We start from the raw sequence: 21,341 nt of genomic DNA on the forward strand, positions 1-21,341 counted from the left end.
ATTGCCCCCAGGGCTGGAAATGCCCCCAGATCCGTGCTGGAATTGCCCCCGGTCTGGGGCTGGAAATGCCCCCGGTCTGGGGCTGGAATTGCCTCCGGTTTGGGGCTGGAAATGCCCCCGGCCCCGGGGCAGGAATTGCCCCCGGTCTGGGCAGGAATTGTCCCCGGCCCCAAGCTGGAAATGCCCCCGGTCTGGGCAGGAATTGCCCCCGGCCCCGGGGTTGGAAATGCCCCCGGTCTGGGCTGGAAATGCCCCCGGCCCGGAGCAGAAGTTACCCCCGGTCTGGGGCCGGAATTACCCCCGGCCCGGAGCAGGAATTACCCCCGGTGTGGGGCAGGAATTGCCCCCGGCCCGGAGCAGAAATTACCCCCGCTCAGGGGCTGGAAATGCCCCTGGTCTGGGGCAGGAATTGCCCCCACTCAGGGGCTGGAAATGCCCCCGGTGTGGGCCGGAATTGCCCCCGGCCCGGAGCAGGAATTGCCCCCGGTGTGGGGCAGAAATTACCCCCGGCCCGGAGCAGGAATTGCCCCCGGTGTGGGCCGGAATTGCCCCCGGCCCGGAGCAGGAATTGCCCCCGGTGTGGGCAGGAATTACCCCCCGCTCAGGGGCAGGAATTGCCCCCGGTGTGGGGCAGGAATTACCCCCGGTGTGGGCCGGAATTGCCCCCGGGCCGGGGCCGGCTCTCGCAGCGCGGCCGCTCCGCTCGGGCCCGGCGCTCTTACCCCAGCGCGGCCGCCCCTCCTGCGGCGCGCCGAGAAATGACAATTTCTACTTGGGCATCACGTGGCGCTCGCCAGCGACTGAGACGGAGCGCGCGTCATCCTCGCCTCCCCCAAAAATTCCCTTTTTTTTTTCCACCCTCCGCGCCGCTTTCCCACCCCCCCCCCTCCCCCCGCTCTTTCCACACACACACACAAAAAAAAAAAAAAAAAAAAAAAAAAGAACCCGAAAAAAAAAAAAAAAAAAAAAAACCCTCTCAACCCCGAGCAGCGCGGCTTATATATAAAAAAAACAAAACCCCAAAAAAAGCCCCTCCACAGCGCCGGGGCCAGCATGTTCAACTCGGTGAACCTGGGCAACTTCTGCCCCTCGCAGACGCGCAAGGAGCGCGCCGGCGGCGGCGGCGGCGACTTCGGCGACCGCGCGGGCAACCTGTACTTGCCCAGCTGCACCTACTACGTGCCCGACTTCCCGTCCGTGCCCTCGTTCGCCCCCGCTCGCCAAATCTCGTACCCGTACGCCGCCAACCTGGCGCAGGTGCCCCGCGAGGTGCCCTACGCGCTGGAGCCCTCGGGGAAATGGCACCCGCGCGGGAATTACGCGGCGTGTTACTCCGCGGAGGAGCTGATGCACAGGGAGTGCCCTCCCGCCCGCCGAGGTGCTGATGAAGAACGAGAATTACCACAATTACGCGGCGTGTTACTCCGCGGAGGAGCTGATGCACAGGGAGTGCCTCCCGCCCGCCGAGGTGCTGATGAAGAACGAGAATTACCACCACCATCATCATCATCACCACCACCACCCGGCGCCGGCCGCCGCGGCGCCGCCGCCGCCGCCCGGCTTTTACTCCGGGATGAGCAAGAACTCGGTGCTGCCGCAGGGCTTCGATCGATTCTTCGAGAACTCCGCGCTGTGCGCGGCCGAGAGCGCGCCCGACAGGGCGGACGGCGAGAAGAGGCGGAGGGCAACGCGCAGGAGGAGGAGGAAGAGGAGGAGGAGGAGGAGAACGCCAACCCCGGCTCGGCCTCGGCGTCCTCCTCGTCGGGAGCCAAGGAGGGCTCCAAGAGCGGCGCTCAGAGTAGGTTGAGCCGGGCTCAAGCGGGGGGGGAGACCCGGCCCGGCCGGGCTTTGGCGAGCCGAGCTTTTTTATGTGGAGTTTTATAAGCGCGGCCAGGATTTTACGAGAAGCTCCGAAGCGCTTTCTTCTTTCTCTGCCCGTTTTTTTTTTTTTTTTTTTTTTTTTTTACGATGGCGGAAAGAAAAAAAAAAAAAAAAAAAAAGAAAGAAAAAGGAAAAAAAAAAAAAAAGGGAAAAAAAAGCGGTGTGAGAACAAGAAAAAAAAAAAAAAAAAAGGAGAATAAAACGTAAAGCGGGGATGTTAAGCGCGGCCACGTCCCTCGCTCTCTCTCGGCGGAGTCTGTGAAATTTTAAAAGCAAGGCCGGTGACAAATATTAACTTTGATCATGAACTTAGGCGGGCGTTTTAAAGGATCGGGGTTGCCGAGGGTGAGAGGCAATTGGGCAGAACGCGCGGGCTTCCCCCGCCGCTTCCCGCGCTTTGGGGCTGCTTTTTTAATTAATCCCTAATTAAAACTCGCTGCCGAGCCCTCTGTGGCCGGGCAGGCGCGGGGTGAGGGAGGAATCGGCGGAATTGGAGGCAAAAAAGGAGAATTTTCCCGGAGTTTTCCAGGCGCGTCCTCCCCTCCCGAGCCGCGCTTTGTCAGGAGAGGATTTCCCTTCGGCTCGGCTCAACCCGGACTTTAAAATTCATTTGAAATTTCATTGTAGGGATTTTATTTTATTTTATTTTATTTTATTTTATTTTATTTTATTTTATTTTATTTTATTTTATTTTATTTTATTTTATTTCCCGCTCTCCGGGCAGCCTCGGCGCCGCTCCGGGAAGCCGGGGCGATTTTTGGGGCGTTTTTAGGGATTTTTGGGGCTGTTTTGCCTTTTGGGATGGGTTTTCGGGCTGTTTTGCCTTTTGGGGTTTTTTTGGAGGGGGGAAATTTTGCCTTTTGGGATTTCTTTTGGGGGGGAACTTTCGCCTTTTGGGATGTTATTTTGAGCTCTTTTGCCTTTTGGGATTTTTTTTTGAGGGGAATGTTCTGCCTTTTGGGATCTTTTTTGGGATTTTTTTTTTGGGCCGTTCTTTTCTTTTGGGATTTTTCGTGGGGGACTTTTTTTGGGGGGTGGGGTGCTTTGCCTTTTGGGATTTTTTCGAGGGGAATATTCTGCCTTTTGGGATTTTTTTTTTTTTTTGGCTGCTCCTTCTTTTGGGATTTTTCTGGGGGGAATTTTTTGGGGGGTGGTGTGCTTTGCCTTTTGGGATTTTTTCGAGGGGAATATTCTGCCTTTTGAGATCTTTTTTTTTTTGGCTGCTCCTTCTTTTGGGATTTGTTGGGATCTTTTTTGGGATCTTTTTTGGGATTTTTTTTTGGGCCGTTCTTTTCTTTCGGCATTTTTTTGTGGGGGGATTTTTTAGGGGGGTGGGATGCTTTTCCTTTTAGGATTTTATTTTTTTTAGCGGGGGGATGTTTTTCCTCTCCGGCGCCTCCTGGGATCCCCGATCCCGAATTTCCCCGCTTTGATTCCCTTCCCTCGCGTGTGTGGCGAGGGCTGGAGTTAATCAAAAACTGGTGCGGAACCGCAGCTCGGCCCCGCTAATCCCGACCTAAATCACCGCGCCCATAACGGCTCTGCTTTGATCCCCTTCCCTCCCCTAACCCACCCCAAACCCGGCTTTTCTCTCCCAAAACCCCCAAAATCCCCCTTTTCTCTCCCAAAAATCCCTCTTTTCTCTCCCAAAAATCCCCCAATCTGCCTTCATCCCCGAGCGGGCTGGAAAAATTCCCGACAAAATCCGCCCGCAGCCCTCCCAGGAATCCCAAATTTCAGCCGCGGCTTTTTGGGTTTTTTTTTTGTTCCTTTTTTTTTGGGGGGAATTTCTTCCTTTTAGGGGAATTTTTCCTCGTGAGGTGAGTTATTCTTTCAGGATATTGAGGGGTTTTTTTGGGGTGTTTGTTATTTTTTGGGGTATTTATTCCTTCATGGGGTGTTTATTTATTTTTGGGGTATTAAATCCCTTTGGGGTATTTATTCCTTTTGGGGTATTTATTAATTTTTGGGTGTATTTGTTCATTTTTGGGGTATTTATTCCTTTTTGGGGTTATTTATTAATTTTTGTGGTATTTGTTCATTTTTGGGGTATTTATTCCTTTTTGGGGTATTTATTCCTTTTGGGGTGATTTATTAATTTTTCGGCTATTTATTCCTTTTGGGGTTATTTATTAATTTTTGGGTATTTATTTATTTTTGGGGTATTTATTCCTTTTGGGGTTATTTATCAATTTTGGGGGTATTTATTCCTTTTGGGGTATTTATTCCTTCATGGGGTATTGATTTATTTTTGAGGCAATAAATCCCTTTTGGGGTATTTATTCCTTTTGGGGTTATTTATTAATTTTGGGGGTATTTATTCCTTTTGGGGTATTTATTATTTTTGGGGTATTAAATCCCCTTGGGGTACTTATTCCTTTTGAGGTTATTTATTAATTTTGGGGGTATTTATTCCTTTTGGGGTTATTTATTAATTTTGGGGGTATTTATTCCTTTTGGGGTTATTTGCACCTTGTGGGTTCTTTGTTCCTTTCGGGGTATTTATGAATTTTTGGGGTTATTTTTTCCTTTTGGGGTTATTTGCTCCTTGTGGGTTCTTTGTTCCTTTTGGGGTATTTATGAATTCTTGGGATTATTTTTCCTTTTGGGGTTATTTGCTCCTTGTGGGTTCTTTGTACCTTTTGGGGTATTTATGAATTTTTGGGGTTATTTTTTCCTTTTGGGGTTATTTGCACTTTGTGGGTTCTTTGTTCCTTTTGGGGTATTTATGAATTTTTGGGATTATTTTTTCCTTTTGGGGTTATTTGCACTTTGTGGGTTCTTTGTTCCTTTTGGGGTATTTATGAATTTTTGGGGTTATTTTTTCCTTTTGGGTTTATTTATTCCTTGTGGGGTTATTTGTTCCTTTTGGGGTTAATTATTCTTTATTCCTTTTGGGGTTATCCATCCCTTTTTGGGCTGCCCATCCCTTTTGGGATCATTTCTCCTTTCGGGATATTTATTCCTTTTTTGGGTTACCCATTACTTCCTTTTTTCAGTGGATTTATCCCATTTTCGGGCCACTCATCCCTTCTAGAATAATTTCTTTTTCCAGTATATTTCTCCCTTTTTCGGGCCACCCATCCCTTGTTAAAATTACGGATTTTTTCAGTATATTTTCCCTTTCTTTGGCTACCAATCCCTTTTAGAATAATTTCTTTTTTCAGGAAATTTATCATTTTTTTCGGGCCACACCCCCTTTTTTTTTAATTATTCGTTTTTCCAGCTATTCATCCCATTTTCAGCCCACCTAGCCCTTTTTTAATTTCATATTTCCCAGGTTATTTTTCCCATTTTCAGCCCACCTATCCCTTTTTTAATTATTAATTTTTCCACTCCATCCATCCCATTTTCAGCCCACCTATCCCTTTTTTGATTATTAAATTTCCCAGTCTATTTTCCCATTTTCATTCCACCCATCCCTACTTTAAATTTCACATTTCCCCCACCCATCCCTATTTTAATTATTTTTTTTTCCATTTTCTTCTTCCCATTTTCATCCCACCCATCCCTTCTTTAATTTCACATTTCAGCCACCCACCCCTTTTTAAATTTCACATTTCCCACTCCATCCATCCCATTTTCATCCCACCCATCCCTATTTAAATTTCACTTTTCCCCCACCCATCCCTATTTTAATTATTATTTTTTCCACTCTATTTCCCCCATTTTCTGCCCACCCATCCCTATTTTAATTTCATATTTCCCATTCCATCCATCCCATTTTCATCCCACCCATCCCTATTTTAATTATTATTTTTTCCACTCTATTTCCCCCATTTTCTGCCCACCCATCCCTATTTTTAATCCCCTTTTCCCCTTTCCCCAGGCGCTCCCAGGACGAGGAAGAAGCGCTGCCCGTACTCCAAATTCCAGATCCGGGAGCTGGAGCGGGAATTCTTCTTCAGCGTCTCCATCCCATTTTCATCCCACCCATCCCCATTTTTAATTCCACATTTCCCCCACCCACCCCTATTTTAGTTATTATTTTTTCCATTCTATTTCCCCATTTTCATCCACCCACCCCTATTTCTAATTCCACATTTCCCGCACCCACCCCTATTTCTAATTCCACATTTCCCCTACCTATCCCTATTTTTAATTCCACATTTCCCCCACCCATCCCTATTTCTAATTCCCCATTTCCCGCACCCATCCCTATTTTTAATTCCACATTTCCCCCACCCATCCCTATTTTAATTATTATTTTTCCCAGTCTATTTCCCCCATTTTCATCCCACCCATCCCCATTTTTAATTTCCACATTTCCCCCACCCATCCCTATTTTAATTATTATTTTTCCCAGTCTATTTCCCCCATTTTCATCCCACCCATCCCTATTTTTAATTCCCTTTCCCCTTTCCCCAGGCGCTCCCAGGACGAGGAAGAAGCGCTGCCCGTACTCCAAATTCCAGATCCGGGAGCTGGAGCGGGAATTCTTCTTCAGCGTCTCCATCCCATTTTCATCCCACCCATCCCCATTTTTAATTCCACATTTCCCCCACCCACCCCTATTTTAATTATTATTTTTTCCATTCTATTTTCCCCATTTTCATCCCACCCACCCCTATTTCTAATTCCACATTTCCCGCACCCACCCCTATTTCTAATTCCCCATTTCCCGCACCCATCCCTATTTTTAATTCCACATTTCCCCCACCCATCCCTATTTTAATTTCATATTTCCCGCACCCATCCCTGTTTCTAATTCCCCATTTCCCGCACCCATCCCTATTTTTAATTCCACATTTCCCCCACCCATTCCTATTTTAATTTCATATTTCCCGCACCCATCCCTGTTTCTAATTCCCCATTTCCCGCACCCATCCCTATTTTTAATTCCACATTTCCCCCACCCATTCCTATTTTAATTTCATATTTCCCGCACCCATCCCTGTTTCTAATTCCACCTTTCCCGCGCCCATCCCTATTTTTAATCCCCTTTTCCCTTTCCCCAGGCGCTCCCAGGACGAGGAAGAAGCGCTGCCCGTACTCCAAATTCCAGATCCGGGAGCTGGAGCGGGAATTCTTCTTCAGCGTCTCCATCCCATTTTCATCCCACCCATCCCCATTTTTAATTATAATTTTTTCCATCCTATTTCCCCCTTTTCCTGCCCACCCATCCCTATTTCTAATTCCACATTTCCCCTACCTATCCCTATTTCTAATTCCCCATTTTCCCCACCCATCCCTATTTTTAAATCCCCATTTCCCGCACCCATCCCTATTTTTAATCCCCTTTTCCCTTCCCCAGGCGCTCCCAGGACGAGGAAGAAGCGCTGCCCGTACTCCAAATTCCAGATCCGGGAGCTGGAGCGGGAGTTTTTTTTCAACGTTTACATCAACAAGAGAAGCGGCTGCAGCTCTCGCGGCTGCTGAACCTCAGCGACCGCCAGGTGAAGATCTGGTTCCAGAACCGGCGCATGAAGGAGAAGAAGCTGAGCCGGGAACCGCCTGCAGTATTTCTCCGGGAACCCCTTGTTGTGAGAGCCCCGCGCCGCTGCGCCCGCGGGCCGCCCTTGCGCGGCTTCCCGCAGGTTTTTTAGGGCTTTTTTCGGGGTTTTTTTTCGGGTTTTTGCTGGGGTTATTCGGGGTTTTTTTCGGAATTTTTTGGAATTTTTTTTCCTGATTTTTTCCTGATTTTTATGATTTTTTTTCGGATTTTTTCGGATTTTTTTCTGATTTTTTTCCCTGATTTTTTCCTGTTTTTTTTTTTTTTTTTTTTTTTTCTTCCTGATTTTTATCTGATTTTTTCCTGATTTTTATGAATTTTTTTTCTGATATTTTTCTCAATTTTTTTTTTTCTGATTTTTTATGAATTTTTTTTTCTGAATTTTTTCGGATTTTTTTTTCGGATTTTTTCTTGATTTTTATGATTTTTTTTTTTTTTTATTGTATTCAGATTTCTTTCTGATTTTTTCTGATTTTTTTCGGATTGTTTTTTTCGGATTTTTTCCTGATTTTTTTCTGATTTTTTTCTGAATTTTTCCTGATTCTTTCTGATTTTTTTTTCTGATTTTATTCTGATTTTTTCCTGATTTTTTTCTGAAATGTTTCGGATTTTTTTTTCTGAATTTTTCCTGATTTTTATGATTTTTTTTCGGATTTTTTTCGGATTTTTTTTCGGATTTTTTCTGAATTTTTCGGATTTTTTTTCTGATTTTTTTCTGAATTTTTTCTGATTTTTTTTCTGACTTTTTCTGATTTTTTTCTGATTTTTTTTCTGATTTTTTTTCTGTTTTTTTTTTCCTGATTTTTTCCTGTTTTTTTTTTTCTGATTTTTTCTGATTTTTTTTTCTGATTTTTTTCTGATTTTTTTCTGATTTTTTTCTGATTTCTTTTCTGTTTTTTTTTCTGATTTTTTTTCTGATTTTTTTTACCCCTGATTTTTTCTGATTTTTTTTTCTGTTTTTTTCTGATTTTTTTTCTGATTTTATCTGATTTTTTTTTCTGTTTTTTTTTTCCTGTTTTTTTTCCTGATTTTTCCTGGATTTTTTTCTGACTTTTTCTGATTTTTTTTCTGATTTTTTTTCTGATTTTTTTTTCTGATTTTTTTTCTGATTTTTTAATTATTTTTTTCTGATTTTTTCTGATTTTTTTTCTGATTCTATCTGATTTTTTTTCTGTTTTTTTTCTGATTTTTTTCCAAAAAATCTCTTTTTTCTGATTTATTTTCAAAATTTTTTCCCTGATTTTTTTCTGGGTTTTTTTCCTTGGTTTTTTTCTGGGTTTTTTTCCCTGATTTTTAATGTATTTTTCCATATTTTTCCTGATTTTTTTTTTGTTTTTCTTTCCTTATTTTTTCCTTTTTCCCCCTTATTTTCCTTAATTTTTCCTATTTTTTTCTGATTTTTCCTGATTTTCCTGACTTTCGGTCGTTTTCCCCCCTAATTTCAAGGACTTGAACTCCGCGGACTTTATTTAATTTTAATTCTTTTCCCTTTTTTTTTTTATTTTCACCCCGAACAACCCGTAACTCCTTTTTTTTTTTTTAATATATATATTTTTTATTATTATTATTATAATTATTATATTATTATATTATTTTAATTTTTATTCTCCTTCAGGCACACGAGAATTTCACCTCAACCGCGGGGCCGCTGCTGCCCTGGAAGTTTCCACCCCAAACCCGCCAAATTTGGGGCAAAAAATGAAAATTTCCCCCAAATTCCCACATCTTCAAGAGGACAATGAGCAAAAAAAATCAACTTTTGGGGTCAAATCCAGGCAAAAAAATCCAATTTCAGGCGCTTCGTGCATCAACCCCCGCCGCGGTTTTCTTTTGTATTTTAATTTTCTTTCATTTTCGTTGTCGGGAATAGAAGAAGCGAAGAAAAAAAACCGCGGAAAAGGTGAAAAATGCTTAAAAAAATTCAGAATTTGTGTGTTGTAAAGCGAGGGAATGCGCGGAATAAAAACGTTCTGTGTCCGGCGCGGTTTCCGTGCAGCTTTTCTCGGCGTTTCGCTCTTCCCGAGGCTCCCGCCGGCCGAAAATCGGGAATTGCCGCGGGCCGCGGGGCGGGGCTCGCCTCAGGCTCCGCCCCGGCTCCGCCCCCGACTCCGCCCTGACTCATCCCTGACTCCGCCCCGGCTCCCTCAGCTCCGCCCAAGCTCCGCCTCCAGCTCCGCCCCCAGCCCCGCCCCGGCTCCTCCGGCCCCAGCGCGCGCTCCGGCTTCGCGGAATTTTAATTCTTTATCGCTTTATTTTCATTTTTTATAGGTTTATTTTATTTTTTTATCGGTTTATTTAATTTTTTATCGGTTTATTTTCATTTATTATAGGGTTATTTACATTTTTTATAGGTTTATTTTCATGTTTAATCGGTTTATTTTCATTTTTATAGGTTTATTTTCATTTATTATCGGGTTATTTTCATTTATTATAGAGTTATTTTCATTTTTATAGAGTTATTTTCATGTATTATCGGTTTATTTTCATTATTTTATGGAGTTATTTTCATTTTTAAAATGTCTCTTTTCATTTTTTATAGGTTTATTTAATTTTTTATAGGGTTATTTTCATTATTTTATAGGGTTATTTTCATTTTTTATCGGTTTATTTTCATTATTTTATCGAGTTATTTTCATTTTTTACCGGGTTATTTTCATTTTTATCGGGTTATTTTCATTTTTTTATAAATTATTTTAAATTTTTTATGGGTTTATTTTCATTTTTATAGGTTTATTTTCATTTTTTATCGGTTTATTTTCATTTTTTATCTGGTTATTTTCATTTTTATCGGGTTATTTCATTTTTTTATAAATTAATTTAAATTTTTAATGGGTTTATTTTCATTTTTTATCGGTTTATTTTCATTTTTTTATCGGTTTATTTTCATTTTTTACCGGGTTATTTTCATTTTTATCGGGTTATTTTCATTTTTTATAAATTAATTTAAATTTTTTATCGGTTTATTTTCATTTTTTATCGGTTTATTTTCATTTTTTATCAGGTTATTTTCATTTTTATAGATTTATTTTCATTTTTTATCGGGTTTTTTAATAGATTTATTTTCTTTTTTTATAGATTTTTATAGATTTTCATTTCTTACAGGGTTATTTTCATTTATTAACATGTTCATTTACATATTTTATATATTTATTTGGAATTTTTAATAGATTTATTTTCATTTTTATCGGGTTATTTTCATTTTTTAAATGTTTATTTTCTTTTTTTATCAGTTTATTTTCATTGTTTATAGATTTATTTTCATTTTTTATAAATTTATTTAAATTTTTATCGGTTTATTTTCATTTTTTATAGATTTATTTTCATTTTTTATATGTTTATTTTCATTTATTAATATCGGGTTTTTTCATTTATTAACATATTTATTTAATTTTTAAAAATAGATTCATTGGAATTTTTAATAGATTTATTTTGATTTTTTTATAGATTTATTTTCATGTTTTATAGGTTTATTTTCGTATTTTAATAGATTTATTTTGGGTTTTTTTATAGGTTTATTTTCATTTTTATAGATTTATTTTCAATTTTATATGTTTATTTTTATTATTTAATAAATTAATTTGATTTTTAATAGGTTTATTTTTATTTTTATCGGTTTATTTTTATTTTTTTATAGATTTATTTTCATTTTTTATAGATTTATTTTCATTTTTTAGAGGTTTATTTAAATTTTTTTATAGATTTATTTTGATTTGTAAATAGGTTTATTTTCATTTTTTATAGATTTATTTTGATTTTCTAATAGGTAATTTTGATGTTTTATGTGTTTATTTTCATTTTTAATATGTTTATTTTGATTTTTTAGATTTATTTTCATGTTTTAATAGATTTAGTTTGATTTTTTTATATAGGTTTATTTTGATTTTTTATATCTTTATTTTGATATTTTGATAGATTTATTTCGGTTTTTATAGATTTATTTTCATTTTTAATAGATTTTGTTTGATTTTTTATTTATTTATTTTGATTTTTTTATAGATTTACTTTGATTTTTTATAGCTTTATTTTGATTTTTATAGATTTATTTTGATTTTTTATAGATTTATTTTGATTTTTTATAGGTTTATTTTTATTTTTTATAGATTTACTTTGATTTTTAATAGATTTATTTGGATAGATTAATTTTGATATGTTTTTCTCTTTATTTTGATATTTCGATCTTTTATTCTATTATTTTTTCCTTTCCTTTAATTCTATTTGATTTGCATTTGATTTGCATTTGATTTGCATTTTATTGCGGTTTTAATTTCATTTTTTTACATTTATATTTTGATATAAATGTAAATAATTTAATTTTTTTTACATTATTTATTTTGATTTCGAGCCTCTTCTTTTGGTTTAAAAATTATTTTTATTTTCTTATTCCTATTCCTCCTCCTGCTCTTATCTTACCCCTGGTCTTATTTTATTATTCCTATTTTTATTTGATTTTTATTCCTATTTTTATTCTTATTTTTATTCCTATTTTTATTCCTATTTTCCTATTTTTATTCCTATTTTTATTCCTATTTTTATTTGATTTTTATTCCTATTTTTATTCCTATTTTCCTATTTTTATTCCTATTTTTATTCCTATTTTTATTTGATTTTTATTCCTATTTTTATTCCTATTTTCCTATTTTTATTCCTATTTTTATTCCGATTTTTATTTGATTTTTATTCCTATTTTTATTCCTATTTTCCTATTTTTATTCCTATTTTTATTTGATTTTTATTCCTATTTTTTATTCCTATTTTCCTATTTTTATTCCTATTTTCATTTGATTTTTATTCTTATTCCTATTTTATTCCTATTTTTATTCTTATTTTTATTCCTATTTTATTTATATTTTCCTATTTTTATTCCTATTTTTATTTGATTCTTTTTATTCCTATTTTTATTCCTATTTTCCTATTTTTATTCCTATTTTTATTCTTATTTTAGTCTTATTTTTATTCCTATTTTTATTCTTATTTTATTCTTATTTTAATTCTTTTTTTAATTCCTATTTTCTTCCTATTTTCCTTTTTTTATTCTTATTTTTATTCCTATTTTATTCCTATTTTTATTCTTATTTTATTCTTATTTTTATTCCTATTTTCCTATTTTTATTTTTATTTTTATTCCTATTTTATTCCTATTTTATTCTTAATTTTATTCTTATTTTATTCTTATTTTTATTCCTATTTTTATTCTTATTTTATTCTTTTTTTAATTCTTTTTTTTAATTCCTATTTTCTTCCTATTTTCCTTTTTTTTATTCTTATTTTTATTCCTATTTTTATTCCTATTTTTATTCCTATTTTATTCTTATTTTTATTCTTTTTTTATTCTTATTTTTATTCCTATTTTTATTCCTATTTTCCTATTTTTATTCCTATTTTTATTCCTATTTTATTCTTATTTTTATTCTTTTTTTATTCTTATTTTTTATTCCTATTTCCCTCTTTTTATTCTTATTTTGATTCCTATTTTCCTCTTTTACTTCTTATTTTTATTCCTATTTTTATTTTTATTATTCTTCTTGCTATTATTTTTATTATTAATTTTTATTCCTATTTTTATTTTTTATTATTCTTCTTGCTATTATTTTTTATTATTATTTTTTATTCCTATTTTCACCTTTCATTCTTTTTCACTTTTTCATTCTTACCCCTCATCATTCCAACCCTTTTTTTTTTTAAATTTTTATTTCTTTAATTTCATTTTCCCCCTTCCCAAACCCCCAAAAAAACCCAAAAAACCCCAAAAAAACCCAAAAAAACCCCAAAAAAAAGTGCGAAAATTGCGAATTCCGCGCGCCTCAGTCAAGGAGCCCAAACCCCAAATCCAAAGTCAAGTTTTTCGGGAAATCCCAACAAGTTCACAGCCACAAATTCCTTTTTTTTTGTGTTTTTTTTTCTTTTTTTTCGACTTTTTTGTTGTTTTTTTTCGGTGAAGAATTTTCCGGGAAGGAACAAAAAGCGTCGCCTTCGACTTTGGGGTCAAAATCGCCAATTCCGGGATTTTATGGCGTTGGAAAGGAGGGGATAAAAGCGAGAAAAAAACCCAAAAAAAACCCCAAAAAAGCGAAATAAATCTCATTTATTCGCTGATCCGCGCTGCTGTAAAATCCCCGCTCCCTTTCAAGGCGCGCCGCTGGTAAAGGAGGAAAAAACAACCAAAAAAACCCAAAAAAAGCCCCAAAAAACCCCCCAAAAATCCGCTTTGATGGCGGCCGCGGTTTATGGGAGGGAAAAAAAAACTTAAAAAAAAAACCAAAAACCGCGGCGGGTTCGCAATTAAAGCGCAATTAAATCGTAATTAAAGCCAAATTAAATCCCAATTAAATCCCAATTAAAGCCGCGCCAGAGCTGCGAGGGATCGGCCTGGGCTGGTTCTCATTAACGCGGGGGAAAAAGGGATTTTATTTATTTCTATTTCGCTTTATTTCGCTTTATTTCGCTTTATTTTTCTCTTTCTTTAGCTTTATTTCTATTTTTTCCTCTTTATTTCTCTTTGTTTTTTCTCTTTATTTTGCTTTATTCCGTTTTATTCCGTTTTATTTCGCTTTATTTCTCTTTATTTTCCTCTTTTTTCCCCCTTTATTTCTCTTTATTTCTCTTTTTTCCCCCTTTATTTCTCTTTATTTCTCTTTCCCCCCCTTATTTCTCTTTATTTTTCTTTATTTCTCTTTATTTCTCTTTTTTTCCCCTTTATTTCTCTTTATTTTTCTTTATTTCTCTTTTCCCCCCTTTATTTCTTTTTATTTCTCTTTATTTCTCTTTTTTCCCCCTTTATTTCTCTTTCCCCCCTTTATTTCTCTTTAATTTTCTTTATTTCTCTTTTCCCCCCTTTATTTCTTTTTATTTCTCTTTATTTCTCTTTTTTCCCCCTTTATTTCTCTTTCCCCCCTTTATTTCTCTTTAATTTTCTTTATTTCTCTTTTCCCCCCTTTATTTCTTTTTATTTCTCTTTATTTCTCTTTTTTCCACCTTTATTTCTCTTTTCCCCCCTTTATTTCTCTTTTTTCCCCTTTATTTCTCTTTGTTTTTGCCGCTTCTGCTGGGCCCAAAACCTGAAAAAATTCGGGTTTTTTTTTGAGGGGAAAATGAAAATAAAGACGGAGATCAGAGGCGGCTTTGAGGCCTGGGGAAAATACTCCCCCCAGAAAAGCAAAATAAAACCCAAAAAAGTAAAAAAAAAACAAGTTTAGAAATGCCCAAAAAGTAAAAAAACAAACAAACAAAATAAACCCCACCAAAAAAAAACAAAATAACCAAAACAAACCAAAACAAAAAGTTTAAAAGATGTCCCAAAAGATGAAAAATTAAAATAATTTAAAAAGAAAATAAAGGTAAGAAAAGCCAAAATAAATATGGTTTAAAAAGCAGAAGCGAAGCAAAGAAAAAGAAAAAAAAAAAAAAAGGAAAAAAAAAAAGAAAATAAAAAGAAAAAAAAAAAGAAAAAAGGCAAAAAAAATAGGAAAAAATATCTTAAAAAGGAAAAAAAAAAGAAATATTTTAAAGGAAAAAGGGGGGCAAAAATAACATTAAAAAGAGGAATAAAATAATAAAAAACAATAAAATAAGAAATGAGAAATGAGAAATAATGAAAAATAAATCATGAATAACGAATAATAAATAATAAATAACGAATAACGAATAATAAATAATAAATAATAAAATACTAAATAAGAAAATATTAAATAAGAAATAAGAAATAAGAAATAAAAAATAAGAAATAAGAAAAGGAAATAAAGAAGAAATAAAACGAACAAAGGAAGCGGAACAAAAAAATTCCAATTTTCCTCTTTGACTAAAACCGAACGCTCCAAAAATCACAGGAAAAAACCCCAAAAAAACCCCAAAAAGGCGACGCGCAAAGTTCAAAGCCGCGCAATTCCCGCTCTGCCGGGCGCGCTGGGGCCTCGGCGGAACAAAGGCCCCGTCTAGACGCGCTCATTAGGGCTCATTAAGCCCTTCCGTTAATTACCGTCTGGCCGCGCCGCTTCCGCAATTACCGGCCCCGGCGGCGGCCGCGCCCGCGCTGCTCTCACTCGCTTCTTGCGCCATTCTCGTCCCCGTGTCACACTTTTATTGCCTTGATTTACACTTTAGTCCCGATTTTTATACTTTTATTTCCTTTTTTTACCTTTTTATTTCAATTTTTATCCACATTTCCCCTCTTAGTCCCATGATTTCCCCTTTTAGTCCCGATTGTCACACTTTTATTGCCTTGATTTACACTTTAGTCCCGATTTTTATACTTTTATTTCCTTTTTTTACCTTTTTATTTCCATTTTTATCCATTTTCCCCTCTTAGTCCCATGATTTCCCCTCTTAGTCCCGATTTTCACACTTCTATTTCCTTTTTTTACCTTTTTATTTCAATTTTTATCCACATTTCCCCTCTTAGTCCCATGATTTCCCCTTCTAGTCCCCCATTTCACACTTTTATTGCCTTGATTTCTCTTTTATTTCAACTTTTTACCTTTTTAATTCAACTTTTATCCGTATTTCCCCTCTTAGTCCCGATTGTCACACTTTTATTTACTTTATTTATCTTTTAATTTCTTTTTTTAATCCATATTTCCCCTTTTAGTCCAATGATTTCCCCTTTTAGTCCCGATTTTCACACTTTTATTTCCTTTATTTACCTTTTAATTTCTTTTTTTTATCCTTATTTCCCCTTTTAGTCCCGATTTTTTATACTTTTATTTCCTTTTTTTACCTTTTTATTTCAATTTTTATCCATTTTCCCCTCTTAGTCCTATGATTTCCCCTTTTAGTCCCGATTTTCACACTTCTATTTACTTTATTTACCTTTTTATTTCAACTTTTATCCATATTTCCCCTCTTAGTCCCCATTTCACACTTTTATTTCCCTTATTTCCCCTTTTAGTCCCGATTTTTATACTTTTATTTCCTTTTTTTACCTTTTTATTTCAATTTTTATCCACATTTCCCCTCTTAGTCCCGATTTTCACACTTTTATTGCCTTTATTTCTCTTTTATTTCCATTTTTAACCTTTTTAATTCAACTTTTATCCACATTTCCCCTCTTAGTCCCATGATTTCCCCTCTTAGTCCCCGTGTCACACTTTTATTGCCTTGATTTACACTTTAGTCCCGATTTTTACACTTTTATTTCTTTATTTACCTTTTTATTTCAATTTTTATCCACATTTCCCCTCTTAGTCCCATGATTTCCCCTTTTAGTCCCGATTTTCACACTTCTATTTCCTTTATTTATCTTTTAATTTCCTTTATTTACCTTCTAATTTCAACTTTTATCCGTATTTCCCCTCTTAGTCCCGATTGTCACACTTTTATTGCCTTTATTTACACTTTTATTTCCTTTATTTACACTTTTATTTCCATTTTTAACCTTTTTAATTCAATTTTTATCCATATTTCCCCTCTTAGTCCCGATTTTCACACTTCTATTTCCTTTTTTTACCTTTTTATTTCCATTTTTATCCACATTTCCCCTCTTAGTCCCATGATTTCCCCTTTTAGTCCCGATTTCACACTTTTATTTCCTTTTTTTTGCCTTTTTATTTCAATTTTTATCCATATTTCCCGTTTTAGTCCCGATTTTCACACTTTTATTGCCTTTATTTACCTTTTATTTCCTTTATTTACACTTTTATTTCCATTTTTATCCATATTTCCCCTCTTAGTCCCGATTTTCACACTTTTATTTCCTTTATTTACCTTTTTATTTCAACTTTTATCCATATTTCCCCTCTTAGTCCCCATTTCACACTTTTATTGCCTTGATTTCTCTTTTATTTCCATTTTTAACCTTTTTAATTCAACTTTTATCCGTATTTCCCCTCTTAGTCCCCATTTCACACTTTTATTGCCTTTATTTACACTTTTATTTCCATTTTTAACCTTTTTAATTCAACTTTTATCCATATTTCCCCTCTTAGTCCCCATTTCACACTTTTATTGCCTTTATTTACACTTTTAGTCCCGATTTTTATACTTTTATTTCCTCTTTTTACCTTTTTATTTCCATTTTTATCCATATTTCCCCTCTTAGTCCCATGATTTCCCCTTTTAGTCCCGATTTTCACACTTTTATTTCCTTTTTTTACCTTTTTATTTCAATTTTTATCCACATTTCCCCTCTTAGTCCCGATTTTCACACTTTTATTGCCTTTATTTCTCTTTTATTTCCATTTTTAACCTTTTTAATTCAACTTTTATCCATATTTCCCCTCTTAGTCCCGATTTTCACACTTTTATTGCCTTTATTTCTCTTTTATTTCCATTTTTAACCTTTTTAATTCAACTTTTATCCGTATTTCCCCTCTTAGTCCCCATGTCACACTTTTATTGCCTTTATTTACACTTTTAGTCCCGATTTTTATACTTTTATTTCCTTTTTTTACCTTTTTATTTCAATTTTTATCCACATTTCCACTTTTAGTCCCGATTTTCACACTTTTATTTCCTTTATTTACCTTTTTATTTCAATTTTTATCCACATTTCCCCTCTTAGTCCCGATTTTCACACTTTTATTTCCTTTATTTACACTTTTATTTCCATTTTTAACCTTTTTAATTCAACTTTTATCCATATTTCCCCTCTTAGTCCCCATTTCACACTTTTATTTCCTTTATTTACACTTTTAGTCCCGATTTTTATACTTTTATTTCCTTTTTTTACCTTTTTATTTCAATTTTTATCCATTTTCCCCTCTTAGTCCCATGATTTCCCCTTTTAGTCCCGATTTTCACACTTTTATTTCCTTTATTTACCTTTTTATTTCGTTTTTTTTAATCCATATTTTTCCCTTCTAGTCCTGATTTTCACACTTTTATTTCCTTTATTTACCTTTTTATTTCAACTTTTATCCATATTTCCCCTCTTAGTCCCGATTTCACACTTTTATTGCCTTTATTTACACTTTTATTTCCATTTTTAACCTTTTTAATTCAACTTTTATCCATATTTCCCCTCTTAGTCCCGATTTTCACACTTTTATTTCTTTATTTACCTTTTTAATTCAACTTTTATCCACATTTCCCCTCTTCGTCCCGATTGTCACACTTTTATTTACTTTATTTATCTTTTAATTTCTTTTTTTTTATCCATATTTCCCCTTTTAGTCCCATGATTTCCCCTCTTAGTCCCCATTTCACACTTTTATTGCCTTTATTTCTCTTTTATTTCAACTTTTTACCTTTTTAATTCAACTTTTATCCGTATTTCCCCTCTTCGTCCCGATTGTCACACTTTTATTGCCTTGATTTACACTTTTATTTCCTTTATTTACACTTTTATTTCCATTTTTAACCTTTTTAATTCAACTTTTATCCATATTTCCCCTCTTCGTCCCCATTTCACACTTTTATTTACTTTATTTCTCTTTTAATTTCTTTTTTTTTATCCATATTTCCCCTCTTAGTCCCGATTTTCACACTTTTATTTACTTTATTTATCTTTTTATTTCCATTTTTATCCACATTTCCCCTTTTATTCCCTTGATTTCCCCTTTTAGTCCCGATTTTCACACTTTTATTTCCTTTATTTACACTTTTATTTCCATTTTTATCCATATTTTCCCTTTTAGTCCCGATTTTTACACTTTTATTCCCATTTTTTACGCTTTTATTTCCATTTTCCCCCATATTTCCCCTTTTATTTCCATTATTCCCCCTTTTAGTCCCGATTTTCACACTTTTATTTCCATCATTTCCCCTTTTATCCCATTTTTATCCATATTTCCCCTTTTATTTCCATTTCTATCCATATTTCCCCTCTTAGTCCCGATTTTCACACTTTTATTTCCTTTATTTACCTTCTCATTTCAAGTTTTATCCATATTTCCACTTTTAGTCCCGAATTTCACACTTTTATTGCCTTTTTTTTACCCTTTAATTTCCATTTTTATCCATATTTCCCCTTTTAGTCCCGACTTTTGTTCTTTTTATTTCCATTTTTTACCCCTTTTCCCCTTTTATTCCCATTATTGCCCCTTTTAGTCCCGAATTTTACACTTTTATTTCCATTTTTATCCATATTTCCCCTTTTATTCCCTTGATTTCCCCTTTTAGTCCCGATTTTTCCCCTTTAATTTCAATTTTTATCCATATTTCCCCTTTTATTCCCATTTTTTATCCATATTTACACTTTTATTTCCATTTTTATCCATATTTCCCCTTTTATTCCCTCTATTCCCCTTTTTATTCCCATTATTTCCCCTTTTAGTCCCGATTTTCACACTTTTATTTCCTTTTTTTTACCCTTTTATTTCCATTTTTATCCACATTTCCCCTTTTATTCCCTTGATTTCCCCTTTTAGTCCCGATTTTTGCCCTTTTATTTCCATATTTCCCCTTTTATTTCCATTTTTATCCATATTTCCCCTTTTATTCCCATTATTTCCCCTTTTACTCCCGATTTTTCCCCTTTAATTTCCATTTTTATCCATATTTCCCCTTTCATTCCCATTATTTCTCCTTTTATTCCCATTGTTTCCCCTTTTAGTCCCAATTTTCCCCTTTTATTTCCCCTTTTATTCCCATTATTTCCCACTTTATTTCCATTTTTATCCATATTTCCCCTTTTATTCCCGATTTTTACCCTTTTATTTCCATTTTTATCCACATTTCCCCTTTTACACCCTTGATTTCCCCTTTTAGTCCCGATTTTCCCACTTTTATTCCCATTATTTCCCCTTTTATTTCCCAATTTTTCCCCTTTTATTTCCATTTCTTATCCATATTTCCCATTTTATTCCCATTATTTCCCCTTTTATTCCTTTTTTTATCCATATTTCCCCTTTTTATTCCAATTTTTCCCCTTTTATTTCAATTTTTTTACCCTTTTCACCCTTTTATTCCCTTTATTTCCCCTTTTATTTCCCAATTTTCCCCCTTTTATTTCAATTTTTTACCCTTTTCACCCTTTTATTCCCTTTATTTCCCCTTTTATTCCCTATTTTGACCCTTTAATTTCCATTTTTATCCATATTTCCCCTTTTATTCCCAATTTTTCCCCTTTTATTCCCAATTTTCCCCTTTTTATTCCCATTTCCCCCCATAATTTCCCCTTTTATTTCCATTTTTTCCCATTTTCCCCATTTTTGCCCCTTTTCCTTTCCATTTTCCCCATTTCCCCCCTTTTATTTTAATTTTGTTCCCATTATTTCCCCTTTTATTCCCATTTTTTCCCCTTTTTATTCCCATTTTTCCCCTTTTATTCCAATTTTCCCCCATTTTTGACCTTTTTTCCCCTTTTTTCCCATTTTGTTTTTTTTTCCACCTCTCTCCAGCCCCAGGCCGAGTTCAAAGTTTATTTTATTTTCTTTTTTTTGGCTTTTTTCCCCCCAGGAAAAGGCGCTGGCGGCCGTAAAACCGAATTTATGGAGCGTGCAGGAAAAGGCTCGTTAAATACTCCAGGGAGAAAAAAGGGAAAAAAAAGGGAAAAAAAAGGGGAAAAAGGGGAAAAAAAGGGAAAAAAAAGGGAAAAAAAAGGGGGGGAAAAGGGAAAAAAAGGGGAAAAAAAATGGGAAAAAAAAGGGAAAATGGCGATGGGGGCGAGGCGCGAATTGAGGTGAAAGTGGGAAAAAAAATCCCCAAAAAATCAAAATATTCGGATTTTTCTCCAAAACTCTTCAAAACTCCTCGAAGTTACTCAAAATTTTGGGTGGGAAAATGCGAATTTTGGTGTCTCTGATGGGCACGAGCCAAGAATTGAGGTGAAAGGGGAAAAAAAAAAACCAAAAATCAAAATATTCGGATTTTTTCTCCAAAATTCCCCCAAATTCCCGGGGGTTTTGGGTGGAAAAATGCGAATTTTGGTGGTTTGAGTTGAAAATCGCGATGGGGACGGGCCAGGAATTGAGGTGAGAGTGGGAAAAAAAAACCCAAAAAATGAAAATATTTGAAATTTTCTCCAAAATCCGCGCGGTTTTGGGTGGAAAAATGCGAATTTTGGTGGTTTTGAGTTGAAAATCGCGATGAGGACGAGCCAGGAATTGAGGTCAGAGTGGAAAAAAAAACCAAAAAA

The 21,341-nt window shown here is 35.3% G+C and overlaps 1 protein-coding gene across 1 annotated transcript; it reads left to right on the top strand.

Moving 5' to 3' along the window:
• The first annotated feature begins 1,053 nt into the window (after positions 1–1,053).
• On the top strand, positions 1,054–7,368 carry HOXC11 (homeobox C11). Its single transcript, XM_053969548.1, is given in 6 exon segments — positions 1,054–1,336; positions 1,425–1,670; positions 1,673–1,798; positions 7,136–7,225; positions 7,228–7,331; positions 7,333–7,368. Coding segments are annotated over 6 exon segments (885 nt in total).
• The last annotated feature ends 13,973 nt before the right edge of the window (positions 7,369–21,341 follow it).

The sequence above is a fragment of the Vidua macroura genome, unplaced genomic scaffold, assembly GCF_024509145.1.
Source record: "Vidua macroura isolate BioBank_ID:100142 unplaced genomic scaffold, ASM2450914v1 whyUn_scaffold_239, whole genome shotgun sequence".
Classification (NCBI taxonomy): Eukaryota; Metazoa; Chordata; class Aves; order Passeriformes; family Viduidae; genus Vidua; species Vidua macroura.